At 43.9% G+C, this 23,726-nt stretch overlaps 1 protein-coding gene across 1 annotated transcript; it reads right to left on the bottom strand.

Annotated features, from left to right (window-relative positions):
- Positions 1–207: 207 nt before the first annotated feature.
- KDM4A (lysine demethylase 4A) lies at positions 208–23,568 on the bottom strand. The gene is made up of 22 exons (XM_050712160.1): positions 23,497–23,568; positions 23,049–23,201; positions 22,749–22,924; positions 21,683–21,797; positions 20,567–20,760; positions 19,070–19,119; positions 18,676–18,779; positions 17,850–17,987; positions 16,709–16,959; positions 15,803–15,993; positions 14,123–14,484; positions 12,244–12,364; positions 11,489–11,667; positions 10,046–10,250; positions 9,693–9,769; positions 9,010–9,065; positions 8,250–8,358; positions 7,155–7,343; positions 6,292–6,462; positions 5,668–5,787; positions 4,965–5,057; positions 208–3,929 (listed from the first exon to the last, which is right to left on the bottom strand). Exons 2-22 carry the CDS (start codon positions 23,184–23,186, stop codon positions 3,789–3,791), a joined length of 3,180 nt encoding a protein of 1,059 aa, XP_050568117.1. The 5' UTR covers positions 23,187–23,201; positions 23,497–23,568; the 3' UTR covers positions 208–3,788.
- Between the last annotated feature and the right edge of the window lie 158 nt (positions 23,569–23,726).

Genomic DNA, 23,726 nt, shown 5'->3' with positions numbered 1-23,726 from the left:
CTATCCCTGCTCTGGTTTAAGGGCCGTGCTCCACTCAGTCCTTAAGTAAAAGAACTCCGCTCATCTCTGAAAGGCACCTGAGAAATTACTGGATAAGCATTAAGGAGATGAGTATCGGAAAAGAGTAACGCTAACAGAACAATTAGAAACACGATCAGAATTTCCAAGTTACATTGCTTTAAGATTTTGAATTAGTCTAGAGATCATCCATTTTGAGATTAGATTTATTACTCGTTCAAATTGAAAACAAAATACAGGCTACCAGAGTCTTGTTTTCATCCCATGTTTGCATTTAAAAAAAAAAACAAACAAGCACAACTGCAGACATGTCAGACAACAGGAGCCCAGTTAGAGAATGGAAGAACAGAGATGCGTGGAAGCCTTCCAATACACGATCAGTCAGAGGGCTACACTCCTCAAACAGTGCAGAATCGGTCCAACCCCAGCTCAAAACACTGGGAAGAGAGCAGGAGCAAGCAGACCAGATTCTGCTTCTGACTGTACTGTCTCTGGTCACCTGAGAGGTCTTCTGATGGAGAAAGGCCTCCTGGAAGGCCAGCCACAGGCAGAAGAAACATTACTGCGATCGGGTGCTTTAGAAAGAATACAGTCACCTTTTTAAACCTTATAAAAAATTACCACTGGCTTGCCAAGCTCATCCTGAACAAGGGAAAGCCATGATTTGTTTATACTAAAAATGCTTTTTATGGGTCCAACCTGAACCAGTCACAGATGGAAGCTTCATGAAAAGTGAAGTGAGGAGGTCTACTGCCTGCAGCATCACGTGTAATGGACCCAACGAAGGGCCGTGAGAGCTCCCAGGGGGCATACCGAGCAGGACTTCCTACTGAACACTTCGAAGAAGCCCCTGACTAGCAGATACTCCGGCAGCACCTTGCCCTTACTGGAATGATGCTGTAACATGGATAAACACACACCTAAAAACAAGCCACTGAAAAAAATGTTATCAGTCAAGATCAAACTCCAGGTAACTAAAAGCAAATGTACCTGTGAGACAGCTGCTCTATAAAGAGCTTTTATTGCTACCTGTTATACTTCAAGCCATAAACCCAATGTTTTTTTTTTTGGACAAGTCAAATAATACAGATCCCCACCCCCGAACATCAGGATCACCAATTTGAAGTTCACAGACAGGAGCCAAAACGCAGTTCAACCACTGCACTAGGATGAAGTATGTTCACATTTGAACGATGCAGCACAAGAACTGACAGGAAACTCGGAAAGGCCCTTTGTCTCGGAGTGCAGGATGGCAGCGGTCTCCAGCACAGTGCAGCCAGCTGACAAGAGCAACGTCTGGAGCCCGCAGAAAACGCAGCAGAACAAAGCTCCTGCTCCAGAACAAGTACCAGGCATAGAAGCTCTTGGCTGAATACTCCTAGAGGTGGGTAGCAAAACCTGCTGCAGTTTTACAGCAACACTCCAAACAACTCCAGCGGTTTTGTACTAGGTATTCAGTTTAGGATGAAGCTGTTTAGAGCCAGGTGTTTGTAGCACAGGTAGCACGTGGCACCTAAAAGGTGCGGCTGAGTTATATGGCGGTTTGAGGAGAACGCCTGAACACAGGCATCTTTTTCCCTGGAGGGAGAATGGCAGACGGTAAAAGGAATACATTTCTCAGTAATATGCAGGTAGTGTTCAGCCTACGTGAAGTTAATACCATATCTTAAGATATGCTGAAAGAACAGAGGCAAGTCTGTTAAGAACCTGCCAGCTCTTCTCCACATTTGCTAATAGCACATCGCTTCAGAGAGGCTTAGGTATAGGCTACGATGCTGAAGTGCAATTCTGCTTCCATTGCATAGACCAGAGTACCCACAGCTACTTCACTCTGGCCTTCATAGATCCTAGTTTATCAACTATCCCCCATTCATCAGAAAACGATTTAATACCCTGAGATCAGGAGTTTTGGACATTAACAAAAAAAATACACAAAGGAAAGCCACTGTCTCCTTTCAGAATCTGTTTAAGCCTTCCAATACTGATGAACAAGATATTCCACCACAAAAACGAGACAGAGGAACTCCATGAAAAATTGTGGTTGTGCAAATCTTTGCTACTCATATCAGCCTCCTGACCCTATAAAAATGTAGGGATGAGGAAGATTTTCTTTATAAAAGTTGTAGTTTATTTCTTTTCTGGTCAAGAGTTGTATCACTACACAATACTACATTTTATTGCTAATCACAAATTGATGCACCGGGGTTTCAGAATAGTTTGGTTTGTAGCGTTCCTATGTAACAAAAGGAAAAAAGTTACAAATCCAGACTTTGCAGACACATTGCTATGTCCCTATAGAAGCAGGGATGCATTAGGTCTGTTTCACTAGAAACTTCTCTCGAACTGTTTCTGGAGAACATTACCTTAGTTCTCTCCAGCAGGAAAGTCACCCCATCATCCCATGCAAAAGGAAGGTGGCCAATCTGCTCCACAGCCTAAAATCCCTTTCCTACAGAACGGGAAAGGAACGTGTATTTACATGGCTCCTGCTGTGGTGTGTTAATGCTTAAGTTACTAGGAGCAAGTTGGCACGTCTTTGAGGTACACCTACTACCCAGCTTAACTCAACTTCCTATTGCTGAGGTAGCAAGTCCTCTCCAACGCAACCGGGACGTGCCCTAGTTACGCTCTATAAAAATGCTGCGGTAACGTTTGCTCGACAGCAACGTGGCAGCACTCCTACCTCAGAAGAGCACTGCGCAGCTCTTCAGTAATACATCCAGTTCAGTGCATGCTTGATCTGTCGCAGACCCAAATTTAGCTGTTGTAAGCAAAAGCCCGTGGCCACACGAAGGGCAGTGCTGCCACAGAAGAGGTACTGCCCTGCTTCAGGTACCGCTGCCCTGCCATACCCAATACTGCGATGCTTGGATTTCAAGAAGGGAGAATTAGAACTCCGTCCTGTTGGTCATTATTGCCTTAGTGGGAGTGGGAAGAAACTCAAAAGAAACTCTTTGGGAACTGAATGTCTATTGGGAGCTGAATGCTTATTCTTGTTAGAAGGCTGCACTGTGCAGGGCTCCAGACAGATTTTTTTTTTTTTTGATACTGAGGCACATACAGTTAAACTCATGAGTAAGTAAGTCAAAACAAGCATCAGAACAAAAATATTAAGTGGAGGGTTAAATAATTTGTCCAACAGGGTTCGATTTCACATTTCACCTGTTCACACAAGCACCTCCTGTCTGCTCGGATCTGAGCAGCCTACAGCTCAACCCTCAGAAAGGAGGTGCTGAGAAACAAGAGCCTGAAGCTGCTTGCAACAAAAAAAAGATGGATATAAATATAAAGAGGTTCAATGTCAAGCACCAGTAATACTGCCTGCTCAAGCCCAGGTGTGGCCACCAGGGAGACTCCCCAGATCAGGAACATTATTCAGATAAAACAATAGACTTTATAATATTCTGCAGCTGCCAAGATTCCTGGCTAGAACTCCCAGAAGAGTTTGCCACCTGTCATATTGTCTCTAATAGAAAAAGCAAGACTGCTCGACGAGATGAAAGCAGCACCCCCTTCAAGCTGGCTTATTCAGTAAGGACCCAACTTCAGACCAGGAGTCTGCAGGCATCAGCTTCAGCAAATGGGATCTGTTTCACTACTGAACAGCTGCCTTTCAGCGACTGCAGAGCATCAGCTTTTTAGCTTCCTTAGAAAAAAACAAAACAAAACAAAAAACCCTGGATTTGAAGCATCCAAATATGGCCTGTTGTACTGGAGCGTTTAAATCCTTGGGGAAAGTGGGCATCTTCTTCCTCTGCCACAGGCAGCGCTTACTCCATGATGGCCCGGTACAATGCGGGTTCAATGTAATCTTCCCGGTAGCGTGAATTGATCACTCTTTGTCTCTTCCTCTCTTGTCTGACCTCCTTCTCTGCAAAGATCTCTGTGAAGCGCATATCGGAAGCTATTGACTAAAAGAAAAGCAGAATTAGCCACCAGAACACAGATCAAATCCCTGCCTACACGTCCTCTTTTTGCATGTAAGGACCAAGATGGGACACCTGGGAACGTTCAGACTTCTTCGAAAACTGACCTCTTGGGTTTCTGTACAAGAAAAATATTTAGGAAATTGGATTTAAAAGTCTGGGGGTAAGTTAAAGTGAGCTGTAACACAGCTTTCAAGTTTAACTGAGTAGCTAATTTAAATTCAGTCACTTTCTTACTAATAAACACTCATCTGTTTCAACTTGCAAGCAATCTAGTACACTTTGTGCCTTATGCAGCGGGCAGGTTTAAACAGCTGGTGACAGGAGTCAGCTATTACATGCTCTTTGTTAAACCTCCAAAATCCTGTGTGCCTGCATTAGGTGTGCAGGACCATGCTGTAAAGCAAGACACCTATCACACTGTCCTGAGTTGCAATTTTCATAGCTGGAAGCATAAAGCAACGAAACAGGGACCCAGAGAGGTTGTGGACTCTCCATCCTTGGAGATAATCAAAGCTTGCCTGGAGGGAGCCCTGAGTAAGTCTGCCCCACTTCAAAATTCAACCTGTTTTGAACAGGTGATTGGAGCAAAGACCTGCAGGGGTCCTTTTCCACCAGAATTATTTTGTAATTAAAAATAAATAAATAAATATGGCCAGCTCTCTTAATGCCACTATACAAAGAGGTTTCCAGGACAAAGGAGAGGAGGAACTTTGCTGCTCTTTGCAACAGAATTGCCTGATGAAGCTTACAAAGACATGCACTGAGTGGGCAGTAACACGTGCTGTCTCAAACAGTGACTCTGTGCTACAAATTCCCATTATTTGCAGAAGGAGAAGAAGAATGAGACCCTCTCCCTCCCTCCCTCCTTTTGTAGCCTGATCAAACCACCAAGCTTCCTAACAATCGAGGAGAATATCAAATTGTAAACCTTTGCTGCTGTGCACTCAGCTTGCTGTTCAAGGACAAATCAAGTAAGCATTAACTTATTTAGAAGATATTTACACCCTGTTTACCTACCAGCCTTGACTTGACTCTCTTAGGAAGCTCCTCATCCAGAGTGTACACATCATCCCTTTTCACCATCAGCTGTGATCCATCTTCAAATTCCACCTAAAAGAAAACGGGAAGTTGTTCTGTCTGCAGTCTCAGAAATTAGAAGACTTCCACAGCTACCCTTGCTTTCTCTTCCCTGCAGAAGCCTTCTCATGAAATAACCTTCTACTAATTGGATTTTACATGATACATATGCAGGTATGCACACGAGAACAGACTTGAACCTCACCCAATCCCATGACAGCAAAAGTAGCCGAGTACATTTTGGGATATTGTTGTAACACCTGACAAGACAGTCTGACCAGTCGCTTTACTATATTGCCTTAATATTCACTCCTTTGGAAATGTGAAGGCAAGATGCACTAAGCAGCAAGAACAAAACCAAACTTCTTTTAGAAATAGATTAAGTTTCAGGAACTGAGTCAGCTGAAGAAAAGACCAGTGCTTTTCAGAAGCTGAGACTTTCAGGTAGGTAGCCAGATACAAGCAGAGCTGCAGGCAATCACTGTTTTGCTGTTAACTCCAGCAACTGTCATTGTTGAAAATACCAAGCAACTTCCTCTCAAGCATTTAAGCACGACCGTACTATAACTCTGCCAGCTTTGCAAACAGCCCTATTTGAATCATCACGTTGTTGTGAACAGTAAATTTTCAGACAATTCTGTACCTGGTACATCTGGATGGCATGTGATGCGACAAACTTGGCTCCATAAACCTGTCCATCTGTCCATCTGACCTGCACAACTTCACCTTCAGCAGGAGGACCTAACTGAAGGCAGTCTCGACTCTGCAGCATAAAGGAGGAAATTAGGAGAGAAGCGTAAGGGTAAGCAGCTTCCTTATGTGAAGACTCAAGCAACAGGGGAATCCATCCCACTCACATTAGGGACATTCCACAGCACTCCATTATTAACTCCATTTTAGGGATTGAGAAACATCTATGTCACCTGTATTTGAATCCTGACCGTGTGCCCAATTTCGAAGTGCCCAATTTCGAAGTACTTCATGCAGGAATAGCATGAAAGTATGAGCAAGTTTTCGTTCAGACTTACCACTGTTAAGCAACTAAAGATTAGCTGCACTCCATTACACCTGTTCTTCAGCTAGTCTCAGTTAACCTAAATCAGCCTCATGTAACACCCTTAACACTGTCTCGCAGCACATCTCAGCCATAACATGCCCTAGGAATGGGACACCTAATAAATTCCATCATGAACCTGCTCTGCAGCAGCAGGAATTGACTCTCATCATGTGCCCTCTATTGGAGCCAGACTCCTACTGCATAACATACCACAATGTCTTCTGGATACAGGTTGTCGCTGAAGGAGCCATCATCAAAGTTGACCTCATAGAAAGTCTCCTTCGCAAGGCTGACCACTTCGCACTGATAGAAGCGACCATTCTTGTGCTTGCTGATGACTATCTGTCCAGGTGACAGATCTTGGAGCGCGGCCTTAGCTCGCTGAGAAGAGAAAAGCACGTTTTAAACACAATGACACAAAGAATGCGTTGAGGCACACAGCCCTGGTGCTGGCAAACAAGGAAGCAAAATATTTTAGCTCAGGTGAGTAACTATACTCAAGACACCACCAGCAGCATTTTTGGGAAAGTTCTACCTCTCGTATTTCAAATGCTTGAAACCTCATCTGTTAGCTACAGCTGTCCAATCCGAATGCAAGCTACTTAGTAAATTAAAGTCTCATTTTTCAGAGCAATGCAAGGCCTTTACAGTAAATATTCTCTAATAGACTGCAGTGGTTTTGATGGCTAAAAGGGCTACATGGGAACTTTGTAAACTAATCAATCACTTAAGCATGAAATTCTATGACAACTCACGCAGCCTTCTGGAGACCCAGAACTAATGCCTGCATATTAAATATCATGGCACGAAAACACTATTATTCCTCATTACAACAGCCACAGGAGGAATGTAGTACTCTCTGTCCTTCTGGGCTGCAAACCAAAATACAATAAAGGACCTAAGATCACTGAGAACAGCAGCAAGACCGAGATCAGAATCCAAGACCAGTATCATTAGAATGTTTTAAAAGAGTCAAGCCTTCAGTGAAGTTTTAACAGAATTATACAATCTAAAACTTCTCATTCCCTCCAAGATACTGCTGTTCAAATCTTGGGAGTCCCACGCCTACTCACCTCTGCCTGAGATGGGATCTTATGCCTGAAGCAGGTAATGAAGACAACAAACGGCCAGTCATCAGGCTGCATCATGACTCCTGCTGCTTGGGCACAGCTGACATGAAAGGACGTGGGACACCGACCGTGGGAGCACTGTACACAGCAACCTGCAATTCTCTTTCTTCGTTTTTTGCAGAAGATGCATTTCTGTGGATAGGAAACTAAAGGTCACTGGTTGGCAATAGTTTTCACTCACACAAAAAAAGGTCTGGTCTAAGTATCTGATGCTGTGCCATTTACTCTGAGAGAGCACTGCTAATCTTTGATGAAAAGAAATGGAAGGCTAACAGCTCTAGTTCATGACAAGGCAAGAATTCATACATTTAGGTAATTCCGCAGGTAAAAATATACATTAAATATCTACTATCTCACCATACACAAGACATGTGACCTAAAGAGTCAAGCACCAGGAGATGATGGATTTATCATTTATATATATATTTTTTTTTTATAATACTCCTAAGTCAACAGGGTCTTTCAGCACCTGGATATTAAGTTTACATAAAAACAAGCACAAGAAATTAGCAGCTAGAATACACAGCACTGAATGAATCTTGGGGAAAACACTGTAAGAATGTCGTCTTTTAGCTACTAAGGCTGCACTTGAACTGGTTAACAGAAGGTAAGCTGAACAAGTAGTTAATTACAGTAGAGGAGCAGCTTCACCGAATTCAGAATCATGACTGAGTTCCGGTACATTTTTTGGAAAATACTTTTGGACATTACATGCTTAGGACACAGAAGAGTTACTGCTGTAGACTTTTCTAGCGGATAGCCCCATTGCAGTAAGACATGATACTGACTTCAGGAGTTGTTTAAATCTGCAATGAGTATACTACTCATGTTAGATGCTAAAAAGTAAAGTGAGCCTTCGGGGAGCATCATTAACCACCAGATCAAGCAAATATCTTTCTAATAAGAGTCTGTATTTCCTCTGATCTCTGTTGTACACTAACAGCTGTATATTCCCTCCTTCCAGACCAATACTTTCAGAATTAACAAGATGAACAACAGCAAAGGAAACCCCAGTAGTGAAGCGCCGGTGCTCCTTACCAGTCTGAAACGTTGCAGGGGGATTTTGCCAACATCTACAGGACTGCGCTCTGCGATGTTCACAAATTTTGCCTCCAGTACAGCTACAGCACACATTACGTGAACCCACCTGTCGGGACAGAAGAGGGGTGAAAAAAGGTGAACACACACTAGGCCAACATATGATGCTTTGGAGTTTAAGTAAATATAGTTCTGATTACGCTAGCATAAACCTAGTTCCTGCTTGATCACAAAGGCTGAGAAATAGCAGCGTCATCTGCCTTCCTATTACTAGCAAAAGGGCATGTATGGGGCAAAACACAAGACTTCTTCATACTTTCAATCAGATTTAACAGAAGAGCAATTTAGTGTGATTTATGCTCCATCACCACAACACATTTCGAAATCGAAAAATCGAGAAATCGAAATCTTCTTTGAGAAGGTACTGAGAGATGTTATCTCATCAGGAACCTTATTTCCATGTGGTGTGTTACACCTCTGCACCTTGTGCTTATAAAACACAAAGCAATTAACAGCTGCTGTCAACAGAATGATAGTAGCATATTACCTGAAGAGGTGACGATTGCCTGCAGGCAATGTGGACACAATAAACACGCTTCAGCATAGGTTCCAACCTGCCCCAGTAACACGAAGTGTGAAAAGTGTTGCTGGTCACTCCATTACACCAAAGGCCAACATTTGCTTTACTAGCCTAGCCTCATCTACTTAGGAATTGAGCTGCTCCCTGAAGACAAGAAAAAAAAAAGGCTGGAACACTCACTTGTCATCATTGGCTCTCTGCAGAGCTCCTCCTCGTAATGAACACAAACAGCAGTCCTGTCACAAGGAAGAAACCGTTAGCTGAAAGAGTGAAGTCCAGAGCAATGCACTTGATCACAACTTCCTCCTCAAAATGCGCATCCAGAGGAAAAAAAAAGTTTCACTGTCAGAAGAGAACTAAATGCCTCGAACAATTCAGCCCTTTAGCTCTCAAAAGCTGCTGCCCTGAGGACAACACATACAGACTCCAAACCTGTCAAAGGCAAACACAACTACCACTGAAGACTTGTTCAACTTGTTTGCTATAGTTGCCTTCTGCAAATGCAATACCCCATATTTTTTGAGGACGTTTAAAAAGATCAGGAACAAATTGAGCAAATAAAATTCAAAAGGTTGAGCATTCTGCTCATCCAGAGCCTATGCAGCTTTTCAAAGAAAAGCTTTTCTTCTTGCCTTCTGCACACGGGTGCCTTCCTAGCTGTTGACAGAAGTTTCTTTCTGCTTTAAAAGTAACAGTCTAAAAAAAAAAGAGCCAAAATATGACAGGGTGGCTCCTAAACATTCTCTACAATTGCCTTTTCACAAGAGAGAATGAAAAAACATTTCACACTATGGAAATGAACTTTCTAGCAAGTTTCCAGATATACCACACTTGATCCCTGGGAATCTTATGAGGAACTTTACCTCTTCTAAGGCGTTTTCTGTGCACCTGGAGCACATCCAGTCTTCAGTGGCCTTGTCAGGGGGTACACCATAACAACCTGGAACAGACACATTTCAGTTAAGAGCTTACCTACGATCAGACTCATTCCCCTAGGGTCCTGAAGTAAAGCAGCAGTTAAAAATCAATAAGCCTAGAGATAATGGTTTATACTGCAAGTTGTTCATGCAGTCAGCTCTGTATTTCAACAGCCACTGCAAATATACACCATTCAGATAATGGCTGAACTTGGTCTGTTTGTAGATGAACAGGCTTACGAGGATGTACAGACTTAGCACAGAACACTACATTTAGGGTTACGCTGGGACGCACTCACTTGCATGAACGCAGACTTGGCAGTTCCTGCAGGTGATGAGTACACTGGTTCCATCTTCCTCTAAGTAGGGGGTTGAAAGATTGAGATCAGTGCTGCAGCCAGTTGTAGTGAAGCACATTTCAGGAATCAGGGGTTTGGTTCGGATCTTCCCATCCGCAGCACCTGGAGTTACTCCAGAGCTTTGACTGTTGCCTCCACACTCTGCCTGTAACACAGGTATTTTTCTTCTTCACAAAGGAAGGAAGAATATTTGTCTGGCATTTTGCTCCAATTTTTCATGTGAATGGGTAAGGGAAGCGAGTTCCCAAACTTGCTACAAAATAAATTTGAACAAAAACCATAACCACAGCTCAATTCTTGGAGCAGTCCCTCCTTGCTGCCTGATGTAGACAGACACCTGAAAACTGCAGCTGGAGTTTTCTGCTTAATAGCGTTTAGAACTCAAAGAAGCAGCTAACAGAACTTAAGTTATCTCAAATTGTTAAATTTATACATCGCCAGCACTAGTGTGTATTATACAGCTTCCATGTAGAATTTCCAGTCCTAACAAGAACCTCCTATCAGGCAGAAATAGCAAGGTCAAACAGAAAGGATGGTCTTGGGTTTTCATGGAAATTAGGAACTACATGCAATATAAATCCTGGAAAAAATTTGAGGTCTTTATTTCCAAAATTATAGTAAAAATGTTTCTAGAGCCACTGTAATTGTACAGTGATCTCAAATAAATCAGATAATCTTAGCTCATAAAATGGGGAGGGATGAGCTATCACTAAGTTGCAGGTGGAACATGCTAGCAGACAACTACTGAGCTACTACTATGCTCAGACATAAGCAGCTCAGCGTGGGATTTCCACCTAAGCATTTAGCCAACGTGCTAATGGGGTTTGCAACCTCTTCTCAATCTGTGCATTGCTACAGCTGCACTTTGCTAAAGCACATTTACATGTCATAGCTACTGTTGATGTGGATATACTCAAAAAAAAAAGACAATTTTCTATCTGTACCATCCACAAACACAATCTTAGCTCATTTTACTTTAAAAGAAAAGTTCTCCTTGCTAGCTCCCCGAAGACCACGTGCTATATAGAAGCGACTTAAAATGTTTTTTTTTAAAAAGCACAGAAGTGAAAGTGTCACTCTGGAAAAAAAATAAATGGATTTTGTAATCGATTCCAACAACATTCAAGCTCCATTCTGTGGGTCTAGCAAAAACCACAGAACATAAAAGCTTCTGTTGAACACAAGAGTGAGTCTCTGGGAACCCACAGACAGTCCATCAGAGGTGTGGTGAGGTTCACCAGATTGTGCTCTCCTGGAACAATTCCGTGGAACGACTGCAACACTGATATAGCTTTTATTAAGTAGCAATGCCCAAACTGAGTAATGGCGACAACTTATTCAGGCACCTCTACTGTATAACACTAACAGACCTGGACTACATACCTGATACGTCTGGAAGAGCATACAAACAGCACAGTAAGGAGACTGCTGGGCCATGGTCCGGTTGTATTCCTTTTCAGCCTCAAAATTTGGTGGCCGATTCTGCCACAGCTGGCTAAGTGGCTTGGCCCAAGCTTCTGTCTCTTCAGCTTCTTCTTCAGGAGTCAGTTGCTCCGATGCCTCTGCAACAAGAGATCATTACTCAGTGATTATGTACCCTTTCATAGATTCCTTCTTGCAAATAAAACTAAATAAGGCATGATGTTATGAATGGAGATGACAAAGACTGCCACAAATTAAGTTTACAGAAGAGTGATGGGAGGCAGTAACCTAGCCTCATTTTTAAGCAGCTTCTACTGACCAAGCAACCGTGCATCAGATACAAGACAGGCTCACTGGGCAAGAACAGCATCAGCTCCAAAGCGCATCAAGACTAAGGCTGTCAGCCAAAGACTGTATTTAAAGAAAAAAAATATAAATATTTACAGCAATTACTGAAATGCTCCAAGACTGACTCTGTTATGCAACAGACTCTGGTACTACTTTAATCGTCCTTCCAGAGTTGTGAATTTCCAGAGAATGGAACAGGAAGGAAGACACCATTCGAGAGGAAGTTTTAACGATGCAAACACAAGAAGGCGACAAGCACCTTGTCTGGGATGCAAAGGTGCAGCTTTCTGACTGCAGTGAAGAACACCGTACGCTGCCCACACAAGCTGTGGCCCATTCTAAAGTTTCCCAAAGAGCACAAGGCTTACCGTCATCACTAATGCAGTCTTTAACCAAGAGCGGGTGATGGCGGGGGAGCTTGCTCAATGGCTGGCGACGACCCTTGGACTTCTTACTCTCCTTCATTGATCTTATGTACTCCTTTGCTGCCTGGACAAGGAGAAGCAATTCAGCAGTCAAGTTAGCACGTGTACTTTTGACCTTTTAAAAAAAATATATTTTGAACTTAAATGATTTTATTTCTAACAAACAAACTTGAGATGTGAACTGAGCCAACCTCTTAAAAAAGGAACTTCTTGCAGCACTTCTGCTAAGAAAAACTACATAGCAAAACTCAGTTCATGTTGATTGTTTTATTCTGTAAGAGCTCTGTTGAGCCATTTAGAGACTTAGCACAGGTCCCAGCGTAGCTTTTTATGCAAGTCTACTTATATAAGAATGGCATAAAAGATAAAAACAAAAAACAAAAGACAAATTGAATGGTTCAACTTAGAGGGGCCACAATAAGTCTCAAGCATTCTGGAAAAATAATGAGTTGGTATGTCAACTTTGACATTCCAAGGTAAAAAAAAAGTTAAAGCTCACTGGCATCTCAAACAAACAGGCTTATTTTAAACGGAAGGAAACTTTCACCTCATCTTCTTATTACTTGCCTTGGTGTCTTCCCAGACAGACTGGAAGGAGGAGACTACAACAATTGTTACTTCCTCTACCCTTAGCCTAATGTAAAAACAAGTGATACACACTGACAAAGTTACTACTAACCTGACAAGCAAAGCGATAAAGGCAATGATTTAAACAGCCCAGTAAGTCTCTCAGTAGGATAAAAAACACCCTTTCTCTGAATCTCTCATTCCTTTAAAAGCAGAAGTATACCTTAGATTAAAAGTGTCTTTCATCTTTGTAAATCTTTTTTTTTTTTTTTATATATATACAAGACAGAAGAGAGCACATCATCTCTGATCCCCTACATAGAATTGGCCACTAAAATTCTCAGAAACAAATATGCTTTTGTTCAAATGGAAATTAGCATTCCCAGTTACCACCTAATGGAAAATTTGTTTTGAAATACACCAGACTGGGGAAGGCCATCAACACCCATTTAGAATTTCTTCTTTTCCCTGTAACGAGTATGCAATGGAGACATCAACATCAGCAGCACAGTATCTTCAGTTTAAATATACATGAGAACTCTAGCTCATTTTCAGCTTTATCAACAGATTTGTCCAGCTGCTGCTCCATTTCTGCAATTCTTCAGTTTTGAAGATCCAACCATTATCAGCCTCCCGCTACTTCAGCACAGGCTTGCAGAGGGAGACAAAGTTATTTGAGAAAACAACAACAGGTAAGATGTTAATTACAACCTTGTTTTGGTTTGTCTAACCAAGGATTCATTAAACATTCAAATTTATGTTTTCCCCAACCAGTAATTTTTTGTTCCATTATTTCTTTCTAAAAAAAGTACAGAGATGTGCACATGTATGTTATTTTATAAAAACATCAAACAAATTAATGTATTCATAATAAAGGGCTGGATTGAATTAGATTTACTTTAGGTACAAACAGGCGTCTGTAGCCACAAAAGGACCTGGATGAGCCTGTAACACTACCATCTCAAAACCACCAAGCTACAACTTTCGCTTAAAGCACCTGAATAATTTAGAGAAGTTCTCAAAACAAGAAATCTCCTTGTTTTCTAGAACAGGAAAGAGAGTAAGACGTTCGTCTTAATTTTCTGTTGCTGTTCAGCAAATCCTATAGGTGTTAAAAACAGATTATTGACTAAGCAACGTGCTACCAGAACAGCAATGAAATGAAACGTAATCTGCACAGAGAGAAGTTGTGTCACAGTAAATCCCTGACCACGTAACACAGCCCTTAAGCTTGCCGTACTCATGCCATTCGTACCTCTGCCAGTTCTTGTTCATTCATGCTGGCAGTAGCACTGGTTTTCTTTCCTGAAGTCTGTTCACTGTCAGATCCACTTGCATCCCCTTTAGCGTAGCTATGGACTGTAAGCACCCCAGCTGGCCCAGGTACAGTTCTTTTTGGCAACAGATCAGTCGATTCAGAGTCTGAAGAACCAGAATACGCTGGCGAGCTGGGCTGAATGCTGCAAGTTGCACTCTGCTTCGAAGTCGGCAAAACTGAAGTGGAATTTGAAGCATGCGAAATGGAGAGGTCCAACGCAGCTGCTTCTTGCTCTTCCTCTTCTTCCTCCTCAAGCTTCACAGCTTTCAGTTCTTCAAATTTGGCCAAGCCCCCACAATCTAGAAGAAAGGATAGACTGACTCCTTCTAAAGTCTGGGCAGCAGAGAGAACAGCCTGTAACCACTTGCACAAAGTCAAACAGGAAAGCAGACTACTAGACAAGATAGAAATGTGACACTAAGTCATGTAAACAGGAGATCATTAATTCAAACACCTATAAAATCATGGTTGCCTTGGAGAGAGAGAATAGAAGCATCTGCTCATTGCATCTTACATTACAGGAACCAGGGTACATCAAACAAAACTAGCAGAAGGTGGGTTCAGAACAAACAGGAGATGGTCCCTTATACGGTGTAGCTAGACAGCGCACCTCCTGGCTACATGAGGCTGTGGGTAAGAGCTTACAAGGGTTCAATGCAGAGTTAACAGGAGGAGGAAAAAAAACACAAACCAATAGAGGATTATTAATTACAAGTTGCAAATGTCTGGAAAACAGAATACAAAAGAGAGGCATCACGTACGTATTTGTCCTCTTCTTATATTGTTCCAGTAAGTACCTCAATCTTCCCTTAAAAGCAAGGATAATTGGCCCCGTACAAGCCACGTTAACTTCCTCTTGCATACTGATTACAAAATTACTAAGAAAACATCCACACAGCACAGCAGAGCCGCACTACCAGGCAGTGTGCATATGTTTTATAGAAATTGTACAATTGCTTAGTAAACAGGTCACCCTGTACAACAGTGCTATACAGAGGACCTTACGCTACTAAGGTATCGAATAAACTTCGGTATGCCAGCAGACAAAACAAAATCAGAAGTCAAAAGCCAGAAACACCCATTTCTTAAGCAAGCCTCTTGTAATACTTCCTTTTAGTTCAGCTGAAAACCAACATCCGCATGAACTACCTGCATTCAAGCAGATACAGGATGGCTGCCTACACGTGCTCTTCCCCTACATATAAATATTTTTAACATGTAATTCTCACTGGGCTGTTATCCATATACAGGCTACAAAAGCTTGCAACTCAAACTGTGTTTATCTCATTTACTCAAAGTGGTGACTACTCAAAAGCGTCAGCCACATCTAACTAAAGGGCACAACCTAAAACTGTTCTAGCTCTACCCTCTGGTCTCAAAAATTAGATGCCAATATCTCAAGTCTCATGACAGTAAGTTTCTGACATGCTTTCCATGGCTCTGACAAATTAGTGTCTGCTTTTTTTTTTTTTTTTTTGACATGATGACATTCTACCATCTACGGCACATCTATTCTTACCATCCATGAGACAGCACTGCAGACTCAGGTCTAGCAGCTTTTTCTCTGAAGACTAATACCCTGTCCTCCAGTACCAGGATAAAGCTTGACACAGTTACCTGGAAGCTTGCACCCTTGTTCACCCTGCTGCCCGTGTTCACTTGTGGGTATCTCACAAGGCTGTGCCGTGTCTGCTTCATCCTGCGCAGAGCTCAGCTCCTCCTTGGGGAAGGCCTCGCTCTCACTCACTTCCTGAGGTACTTCCAGGCAGACTCGGTGCCTTTTGGTTCCTATGCGATGCTTGGGCACACTGCAGAAGAGAAATTCACACCAGGTTACCAAACACATCATGAGTTTGCTGAACTTATGTCTGGACACACAAAATACAGCCTGGTCTGGGTCACGTTGTTTTATGATACAGCATCTGGCAAGCTAAACAGTTTCCAAGTTATTCTGAAGTGTTTCCTTTTCCTTTATAGAAGCAGAACCAGTATTCCTCAGCACCTGGTAACTGTGTAGTAGGCACCTGGTAACTGCGTAGTATGTTCTAGCCAGACCTTTTTTACCTTAGAAACAAAATAAACGAACAAAGATTTAGGAGTACTTGCTGACGCTGGTTGAAAAACCTAAGGCGATTAGCCTGTCACACACCAATGTTGCAACTTGGAGTACTGATACTACTGGACTTCACTAGCAAGTACCATCTCATGATCCCAATACGCTGCCTTTTTCTTCTGACCTCCAAATGTATGGTAAACACTTCCAATACAGGCTTTGGACACCTGCGCAAAGATGAAGAACTATCTTCAAAGCTAGTGCATTTCTCATCTACAACAGGATAACATAACTTGGATTAAAACAGTTAAAAGAGTAAAAATAAAGAATAAACCCTTTTCCCACGGAAAAAAAGTCTATTGCTAACTCCAACTGCTATTGTTTTATGGGAAGAGCAAACAATTAAATCGCAGCAGGATCCAATTGCTAATAACCATAACAGAAAAGCAGAGAACTATGTACAGCACTACCTTTTTGCCTCATCCCCATCCTCCTCCTCTTTACACGTTTCTCCTGTTTCCATTTCCTCAGCATACTGCTTCCCACTCTTGACTTTTTGCATAAGATCCCCTTTAAGGAACTCCGCTGCTTCGGGTGTTGGAAGAGTATGGTCAATGACAGTCACGTCCTTCCCGGCCTTCCAGAGCTTGTAACGGTCCGGCTGGTACTTCCTCACAAACACATCCATGGAGATCTTCACCATGTCCTTCCGGCACGAGCACTGGAGTCACAGAAAAAATTCAAGTAAGGCTACATACTCCACAGCTTTACTCTGCACTCCCACATCACTTTGCTTTCAGGAGCTTAAATGAAGAAAAAAAATTATCCCAGTTTTATGTATTTAAGCCTCAGAACACTCTCTCACGAAATTAAAACAGCATGTATTAAGCTACTCATTAAAAACTGGGCAGAAAAGTCAGCAACAACGAAACAGAAAAGGTGCTACCACAGTAACTGCGAAAGAAAGCTCACCAACTTATGAACACAGTTGCTGGTAGAAGCTGACTGCCTTAAAAATCCATGGGCTCAGGCAAGAACAGCCAGCAAAACCAGAGACTGTAACGAGGAAGCTGGAGCCATACATACTCTGGGCCTACCCAGAGCAGTGGAGGCTCCCCTTATCTGGTTATAGGTAAAACCAGTGTTTGAAAGCATTCACTTCAATGTAACTTCTGAAAACGTAATCTATGTTTGTAAGGCACCTCCTACAGGGATATAACATTATCCAGTCTAAAGGTTCATTGATAAATGACTTAAATTACTGAAGCCATACCCGAAGCTAAACAGTCAATAAACAATGGGTAAAATATCAGACAAAATACTGACGAGTCCTGACCACTAAGCACACCCTTTGATCTTTGGAAAGATGCTAGTCAGTCTCCTGCTCTTCTCTGAAGCCTCACTTGATCTACGCAAGGTGAGAAAACATGCTTTCTGCTAAAGAAAGATATGAGGCTGACTGGGCAACGTTACCGTCTCAGGAAGTGAACATCACATCTTAAATTGGACAAAGCGCTGAATTCACTTCCTTAGAACAAACATCAGGGGCTTAAAGAGGAGCAGAGCATCAGGCACTGCATTCAGCTTATCTGTATGCAACAGACCACTTACCAGTACAGACTGCTTCCCATACTCAATCCACCGAAGAGTAGCAAAGTTGGTAGATTCAGCACAGTTAAATCCATGATTAAAGCCAGCATGATAACTATAAGGAAAGGTTATCATGAACTCTCCAGCTTCCTGCGTCACCTAGAAGGCAATTGAGACACCGCACTGTTATTCACAGCTTAAGAGTCAACTCTGTGGGTCTGAATAAAAGCAGCTTCTGTAATCCACATGTGCAATGTATCTGAAACCCCTACCCACACACAGTAATTGGAGTTACTTGCTGCAATAGATAAAATTCATACATGTCTCCATTATTCTCTTAAATATTTGTTTACTAGAAGGCAACACTCAACAGTTTTTACTAAAACATGACCGAACTGATCAAAATAGCACAGAAGTAGCTATACATGTGAAATACTCTGCGATAAGGCACTTGGAATTCGTAAAGACCCTCGTGTATTTGCTGCTATTTGGCTGAAGAGTATCCAACGTCAACTAAAATTTCTATCCACACACACCTCGGAAACTTATTGCTGTTCTCACTCAAGTACAACTCTCGGTCAGCTCCTCTTCAACACATCCCCACTGCCTAGCAAAGGTTCATGCAACCCTTCAGCTGCCCCTGCAGATGTAACAGTACTTCTGAATAAGGACTCAAAGACTAGACTACATTTATACTGCTGTATGAATGGAGGTACAGTGGGAAAGGATTGCCATATGCCCTCCCTGCTCCTATTTCCTCTCTAAGCACCTGCTATTGGCTGCTGGTTGAGATGAGACTGGGCTGCATGAACCTTTTGACTGTGTGACTGTGACTACTTTTCTACACCTTATCAAAAGGGATGCCATATTTCTTCAGTATTGATGGAGAGATCAGGGTCATCTTGTGACGGAGAAACGCTTCACAGCTCTGGGCACTTCCCGGAAAGAATCCTGTTTAAAATAAAAGCAAGGAATGATATTATTGCTCTGCTGTGAATTGAATTATTTTTTCAGTAACTTTTACTAAAAGTTATTGTCTGAACAATATTTTTCCCTAGGCCTAGAAGTTCTGGCCATCTTGATAGAAGTGCACTAGCTTGCATTCTGAAGAAAAAGAACAACTCCTGCAGACGTCCTTAAGAGATGCCCATTTGAAAGAGAGTAAGACCACACACAGATGGATCTTCCCTCAGCTATAACCTTCCAGATCTAACAACCAGTAGTAAGAATTGCACGATTACCTTTGGCAAGTCTCTCCAGCCGCTTCCCATGCTCTGGAGGGATAGAGTACCTGCAAGTCATAAGAACAACTCTGTTAAGTTCAAGTGACATGACAGAATCTCAAAGTTTGACTGGAAACCATAACAGGGCATCAAGGCATGAATTACTGTTTTTTTTTCTTTTAAAAATTCCTCCATCTCCACACTATCTCTTTCAGAGTTTGATGATACAAAGCTAAAAATCTTTATCGAGGACTTTCACCCCCCGTCCTTAAGAAAATCAAAAGCCAAAAGCTGACCATCTCCTCTAGGGCCTTTTACTTAAGCAGCCAAGGAAATAAGAAGTCTAATGCATGTAGTTAGCAGATCTGTGCATCAAAGCGTAAGCTGCAAGAAGAAAGGGAAGAGCACTTCCTAACCTGAGTTCGCAGGCCCGCAATATACCCAGTACAAGAAGAAACACAGAGCAAGACAGAAAATGGAATCGTATCTTTCAGCAGCTCAGTCCAAGGATGCACTAGATCAGGTGTGATGCCGCATCCTCAATGGGCACAACTTGCAGCATGCTTGTTAGCATTATGTCTCTCTCTGTACAACCTTTGTACGAGTGCCACAAAACTCGTAGTTGGTTTCAGTTACTCTAGCCAAACCAACTACTTAGGATTTCTTTTGATCTGGGACAGTGTGCTACAACCTTGATGGAGTTCCTTGTTGAGTGAAGCAGACTAAAGCATCAGCAAAGTTAACTTTTTCTACTTACTACTGTAAAAGAAGCAATAGCCAAAAGGTTTAAAACTGACTCAGTTATTCCGCTCATTCCCATGCTATTGCCACTGCATGGGGTTGTTCGCTGGTCACATGGTGCTAGCTATTATTTCTGACTTCAAAGTTGCATTAAAAGGCAGCCAAAAATACTAGTTTCCAACAAAATTGCCATGGAAACAATTGTTGAAGTTGCTTGAGAAATTCATTTGTGAACAGAAGGGAATGATTCACTCTAAAATGCAACCCATACTACAGAAAAATTCAGAAATCTCCCCTAAAAAGAATCATGAAAGCCTTGACACTGGGCAAACCATCCAGCAAAATCCACCAGCCTGCTTTTATATCTATGATAAACAGCTACATTTCAAAGCCCGTCAAAAATTGTGACTGCACGATGACAGGCTTAATACCCCTGTATGGCCATTTTAGAGCTCAGGAAATCTTAAGTAAGTTTTCCAGGTTCTGGCCCTATCACACCAGATACTGTCCGCCTGACATTATAATTCTGGAGAACTCTTTGCATCACAACAGCAAAGAGGTTTTCTAAAGGTAACCAAACAAATTCTACTGAGGCCATGTACTGGTTTCAAATTCCTTACAGCTTTCTAATGCTCCTTTCATCAGATCCAACTGCACTGCAAGATAGGAGGGATAGTAATTCCTTTACTCAACTCTGGTAACTTCACCCACTTTGACTCCGATATTTTATGGTATTCTTTTCCTACATCTAGAAGCTCCCCTTGAAAACCTTACCATGACTTGGGTTCCCCAAAATGCAAGTAATTAATACTGTAGAGATCCATGTCTTCAGTATGCCACGCAAATGAAGTTTTCCACATGCCAAAATAGAGGTAAGGAGTATTCACTCCTTCGATGGTTATGCCACTTTCATTCTCCACAATATCCAGGATTGTGTTCAATCTGCCAATATTCCACGCATCTACGTGCTGCAAAGCAGAAATCTCCTGTTAAACGGGCATTACACAGAACAGGGCCACACAACTACGACAACAGTCGCAAAAAGTTATCAGATGCTTGTGATCAAACAGCACCTCAAGACAAGCCATTTACTGGCATAGTTCAAATCACAGCTAGCTCACCTAAAACAAGCTTCCCATGGTGTTACCTTGCATACTGATTGTTTACCAGACGCTTTTATGGAGAAGAAGAACTTACCAGCTGACACAGTAAGGATTAGGAAAGAGAAACAGTCATGAAGCTACAGACTTCACACAGCAGAGAACAACAGTGCAAGCTTGAGCCGATGTTCTAAGAGACGGCAGACTGAACCTTCTTGAACAGAAACAATTTTCATCCCAAACTCTGTTTTTTAAAGTGAATTAGAATTTAGGACACTAGCCACCAAAATACATGCCCTTTTCATATGTTTATCATCCTAACACGCAGTGGCTACAGAGCCAGGACACGAAAGTAAATGCACTAACGGGTACCAAAGCAGTGCACGTTCACTGATTAACACTGTTCAGGACAAAGCACCGTAAATCAAAGACTTACGTGACAGTGGTTCTTTCATTTTAGAAGTCAACTGTACTACACTTAGTAAGCGTAAGTGTTAACGCTAACATTTACTAAGTAAGTGTTACTCTTAGTAAGTGTTAATAGCTGAATACTCACAGAGGTTCCCTAGAGCACTACCTCTAGTAGCCTTTTTAAACTATCCGGTTTAAACGGGAAGTGTATCACAAAAATACAGCTTATTGTGCTCCTTCTTACTCAAGAAGCTGGAACTCTGCAAAGGCTATCGTTAATTCTTTCTGAAAGTTAGAGTCAAATGCTGCATGAGCATTTACGGAATGCAACGCAACGCATATAGAGATAACTGTTACCGGAAAATCAAACCCGTCTTACCTTCTCATAAAGCGTGCCATTAACATCAGCACCGTAGATGGGGGCATTGAACGTAAGGTTCTTCCAGTACTTTCGTTCAAGGTCTTCGAAGTCCGTGTAGCGGGGTGTGCAGTACCTAAAATATCAACCAAACAACAGAAAAAGACTTTGCAGTTTGATACTTGAGGAGTTTAAAACAACATTTTCCACCACTGAAGGAATCAAAAGCTACAGCAAAGATACCTAATGCATGTCATCAGCCAGACCCCTGCCCCTCCCAGAACAGCAACCACAGCTGAGACTTGGAAACCAAGGAAGACAAAGAAAATAACCTTCTCCGTTTCCTAGTTTACTTTCATTTTTGCCTAGTGCACTTTTCTCAGCTCAGAACAATTCCACTTTCTACTTGTTGCTACTTAGCGAAGAAGGATGCATTTGAAACCGGAAATGATACAGAGGCTAACTCGAAAAAAACAACAAAAAAGCGTGAAAGCAAAATCCCTAATTCCCACCTGCTCGTAGACTGGTCAAGCACACTCAGTTTACCAACGAAGTATTTGTTTGCTATGTCCACTCCTCCTTAGTATGTACCGGCCTTGTTTGCTATGTTCATTCCTGCTTACTATGTACCGGCCTCTTTGTGCACAACCAAACTTACACTCTGACACATAGGAAACGCATACGTATCTTCCAGACAATTACACACGCAGCATTAAGCTAACTTTCAGAGAATTGCTCTATTAGAGAAGCAGAACCTTAAACCTATCGATGCGGTGTGCCCTTGCAAGACGGAATAAGCTGCAGCAGGCAGACTGCAGCTAGCCATGTCAATGCCGCTTCTCAAGAGTTATTTCAAAGGCTGTTTCTTCTTAAGAGCGCTTTCCCCTCCCTTCTCACGGCCGCTACACGCCTCTCTGCGCTGCCGGGTGCCGACACCGGCTCCCTCACAGCCCGGGGCAGGCAGGGGGGGCTCGGTGGCAGGCAGGGAGCGCCCCCCCCGACGCCGCCCACCGCCTCGCCCCCCCCCCCCCCCCACCTCGGGGCCGCGTTCCGGGTCCGGCCGGTGGCGGCGGGCGCCGGGACCTACTTGTCGCTGTTGGCGATCCTGCGGAACTCGCGCACCGTCATGGCCTTCTTCTGGATGTTGTACTGCGTGAAGAGGCCGGACTGCCCCGTCACCACCTGCTGGATGGGCGCCGGGATCACCAGCTCGTCGATGTCGTCGTAGCACCGCCGCGGCCTCCACTCCTTGGGGGGCACGATCTGAGGGGGGAGAGGGCACCGTCAGGGGCACCGTGAGGCGCACAAAGGGGCCGGGGGGGGGGGGGGGGGGGGGCAGGGCCCGCAGGCCCCGGGGGGAGGCTGAGGGGGACGGGAGCGGCCCCACCTTGGCCAGCCCGGCGCGGTGCGCTCCCTGCGCCTCCACGTAGGCGATGTAGCGGCTGAAGTCGCGGAACTGCTCCATGCTGGGCCGGAAGGTCATGATCCGCGCGCCGGGGTTGGGGCCCTCCAGCTCCGAGGCCATGGTGCCGGGCGGCCGCTGCACGGAGGGGAGCGGGGAGGCGGGGGGGGGGGGGGAAGGGAGGCGGGCAGGGGGCGGGTCAGCCCCGCGGCTCCTCCCCCCTCCCTGCCCCGCCGCCCAGCCAATCGCCGCGGGGTCCGCGCCGGCCCCGCCCGCCCATTGGAGGAGGGCGACTGCCCGTCAAGCGAGCGGCCCCCCCCCCCCGGCCCGGCCCGGCGCGGAGGGATCCCGGCCCCCCTCGCGGCGGTCCTCTCGCGGCGGTCCTCTCGCGGCTCCCCCCCCCCCCCTCCGCCGCCGCTGTATCCCTCCGCACCACGCGCCCAATGAGGCCCCGCAGCACGACGCCGCCGACGCCACCGTCGGCCGCTCCCCGCCGCCCCGCCCCGCCCTCGCCGCCGCAGCCAATCGCCGCCCCGCTCTCCTTCCGCGGCCAATAGGAATTCGACGTCCCGTCGGGGCCGGCCAGCGAATCAGGAGGCCGGGAGCGGGGCGGTTGCTAGGCGGGCGGGGGCAGGCCCGGAGGCCGTCGCTAGGGGGCGGTTG

Source organism: Cygnus atratus, chromosome 8 (genome assembly GCF_013377495.2).
Source record: "Cygnus atratus isolate AKBS03 ecotype Queensland, Australia chromosome 8, CAtr_DNAZoo_HiC_assembly, whole genome shotgun sequence".
Lineage (NCBI taxonomy): Eukaryota > Metazoa > Chordata > Aves > Anseriformes > Anatidae > Cygnus > Cygnus atratus.
Note: the sequence above shows the minus strand (reverse complement) of the source record. Positions and strands in the feature narration are given on the sequence as shown.

Excerpts from the sequence above, each read along its gene's own strand:
- KDM4A (XM_050712160.1), bottom strand. The coding sequence starts at position 23,186 with ATGGCCTCGGAGCTGGAGGGCCCCAACCCCGGCGCGCGGATCATGACC. Across the intron at positions 17,988-18,675 it reads ATGGCATCCCTTTTGATAAG|GTGACGCAGGAAGCTGGAGA; the intron begins GTGTAGAAAAGT and ends ATTGCCTTCTAG. Across the intron at positions 3,930-4,964 it reads AGAGAGTCAAGTCAAGGCTG|TCAATAGCTTCCGATATGCG; the intron begins GTAGGTAAACAG and ends CTTTTCTTTTAG.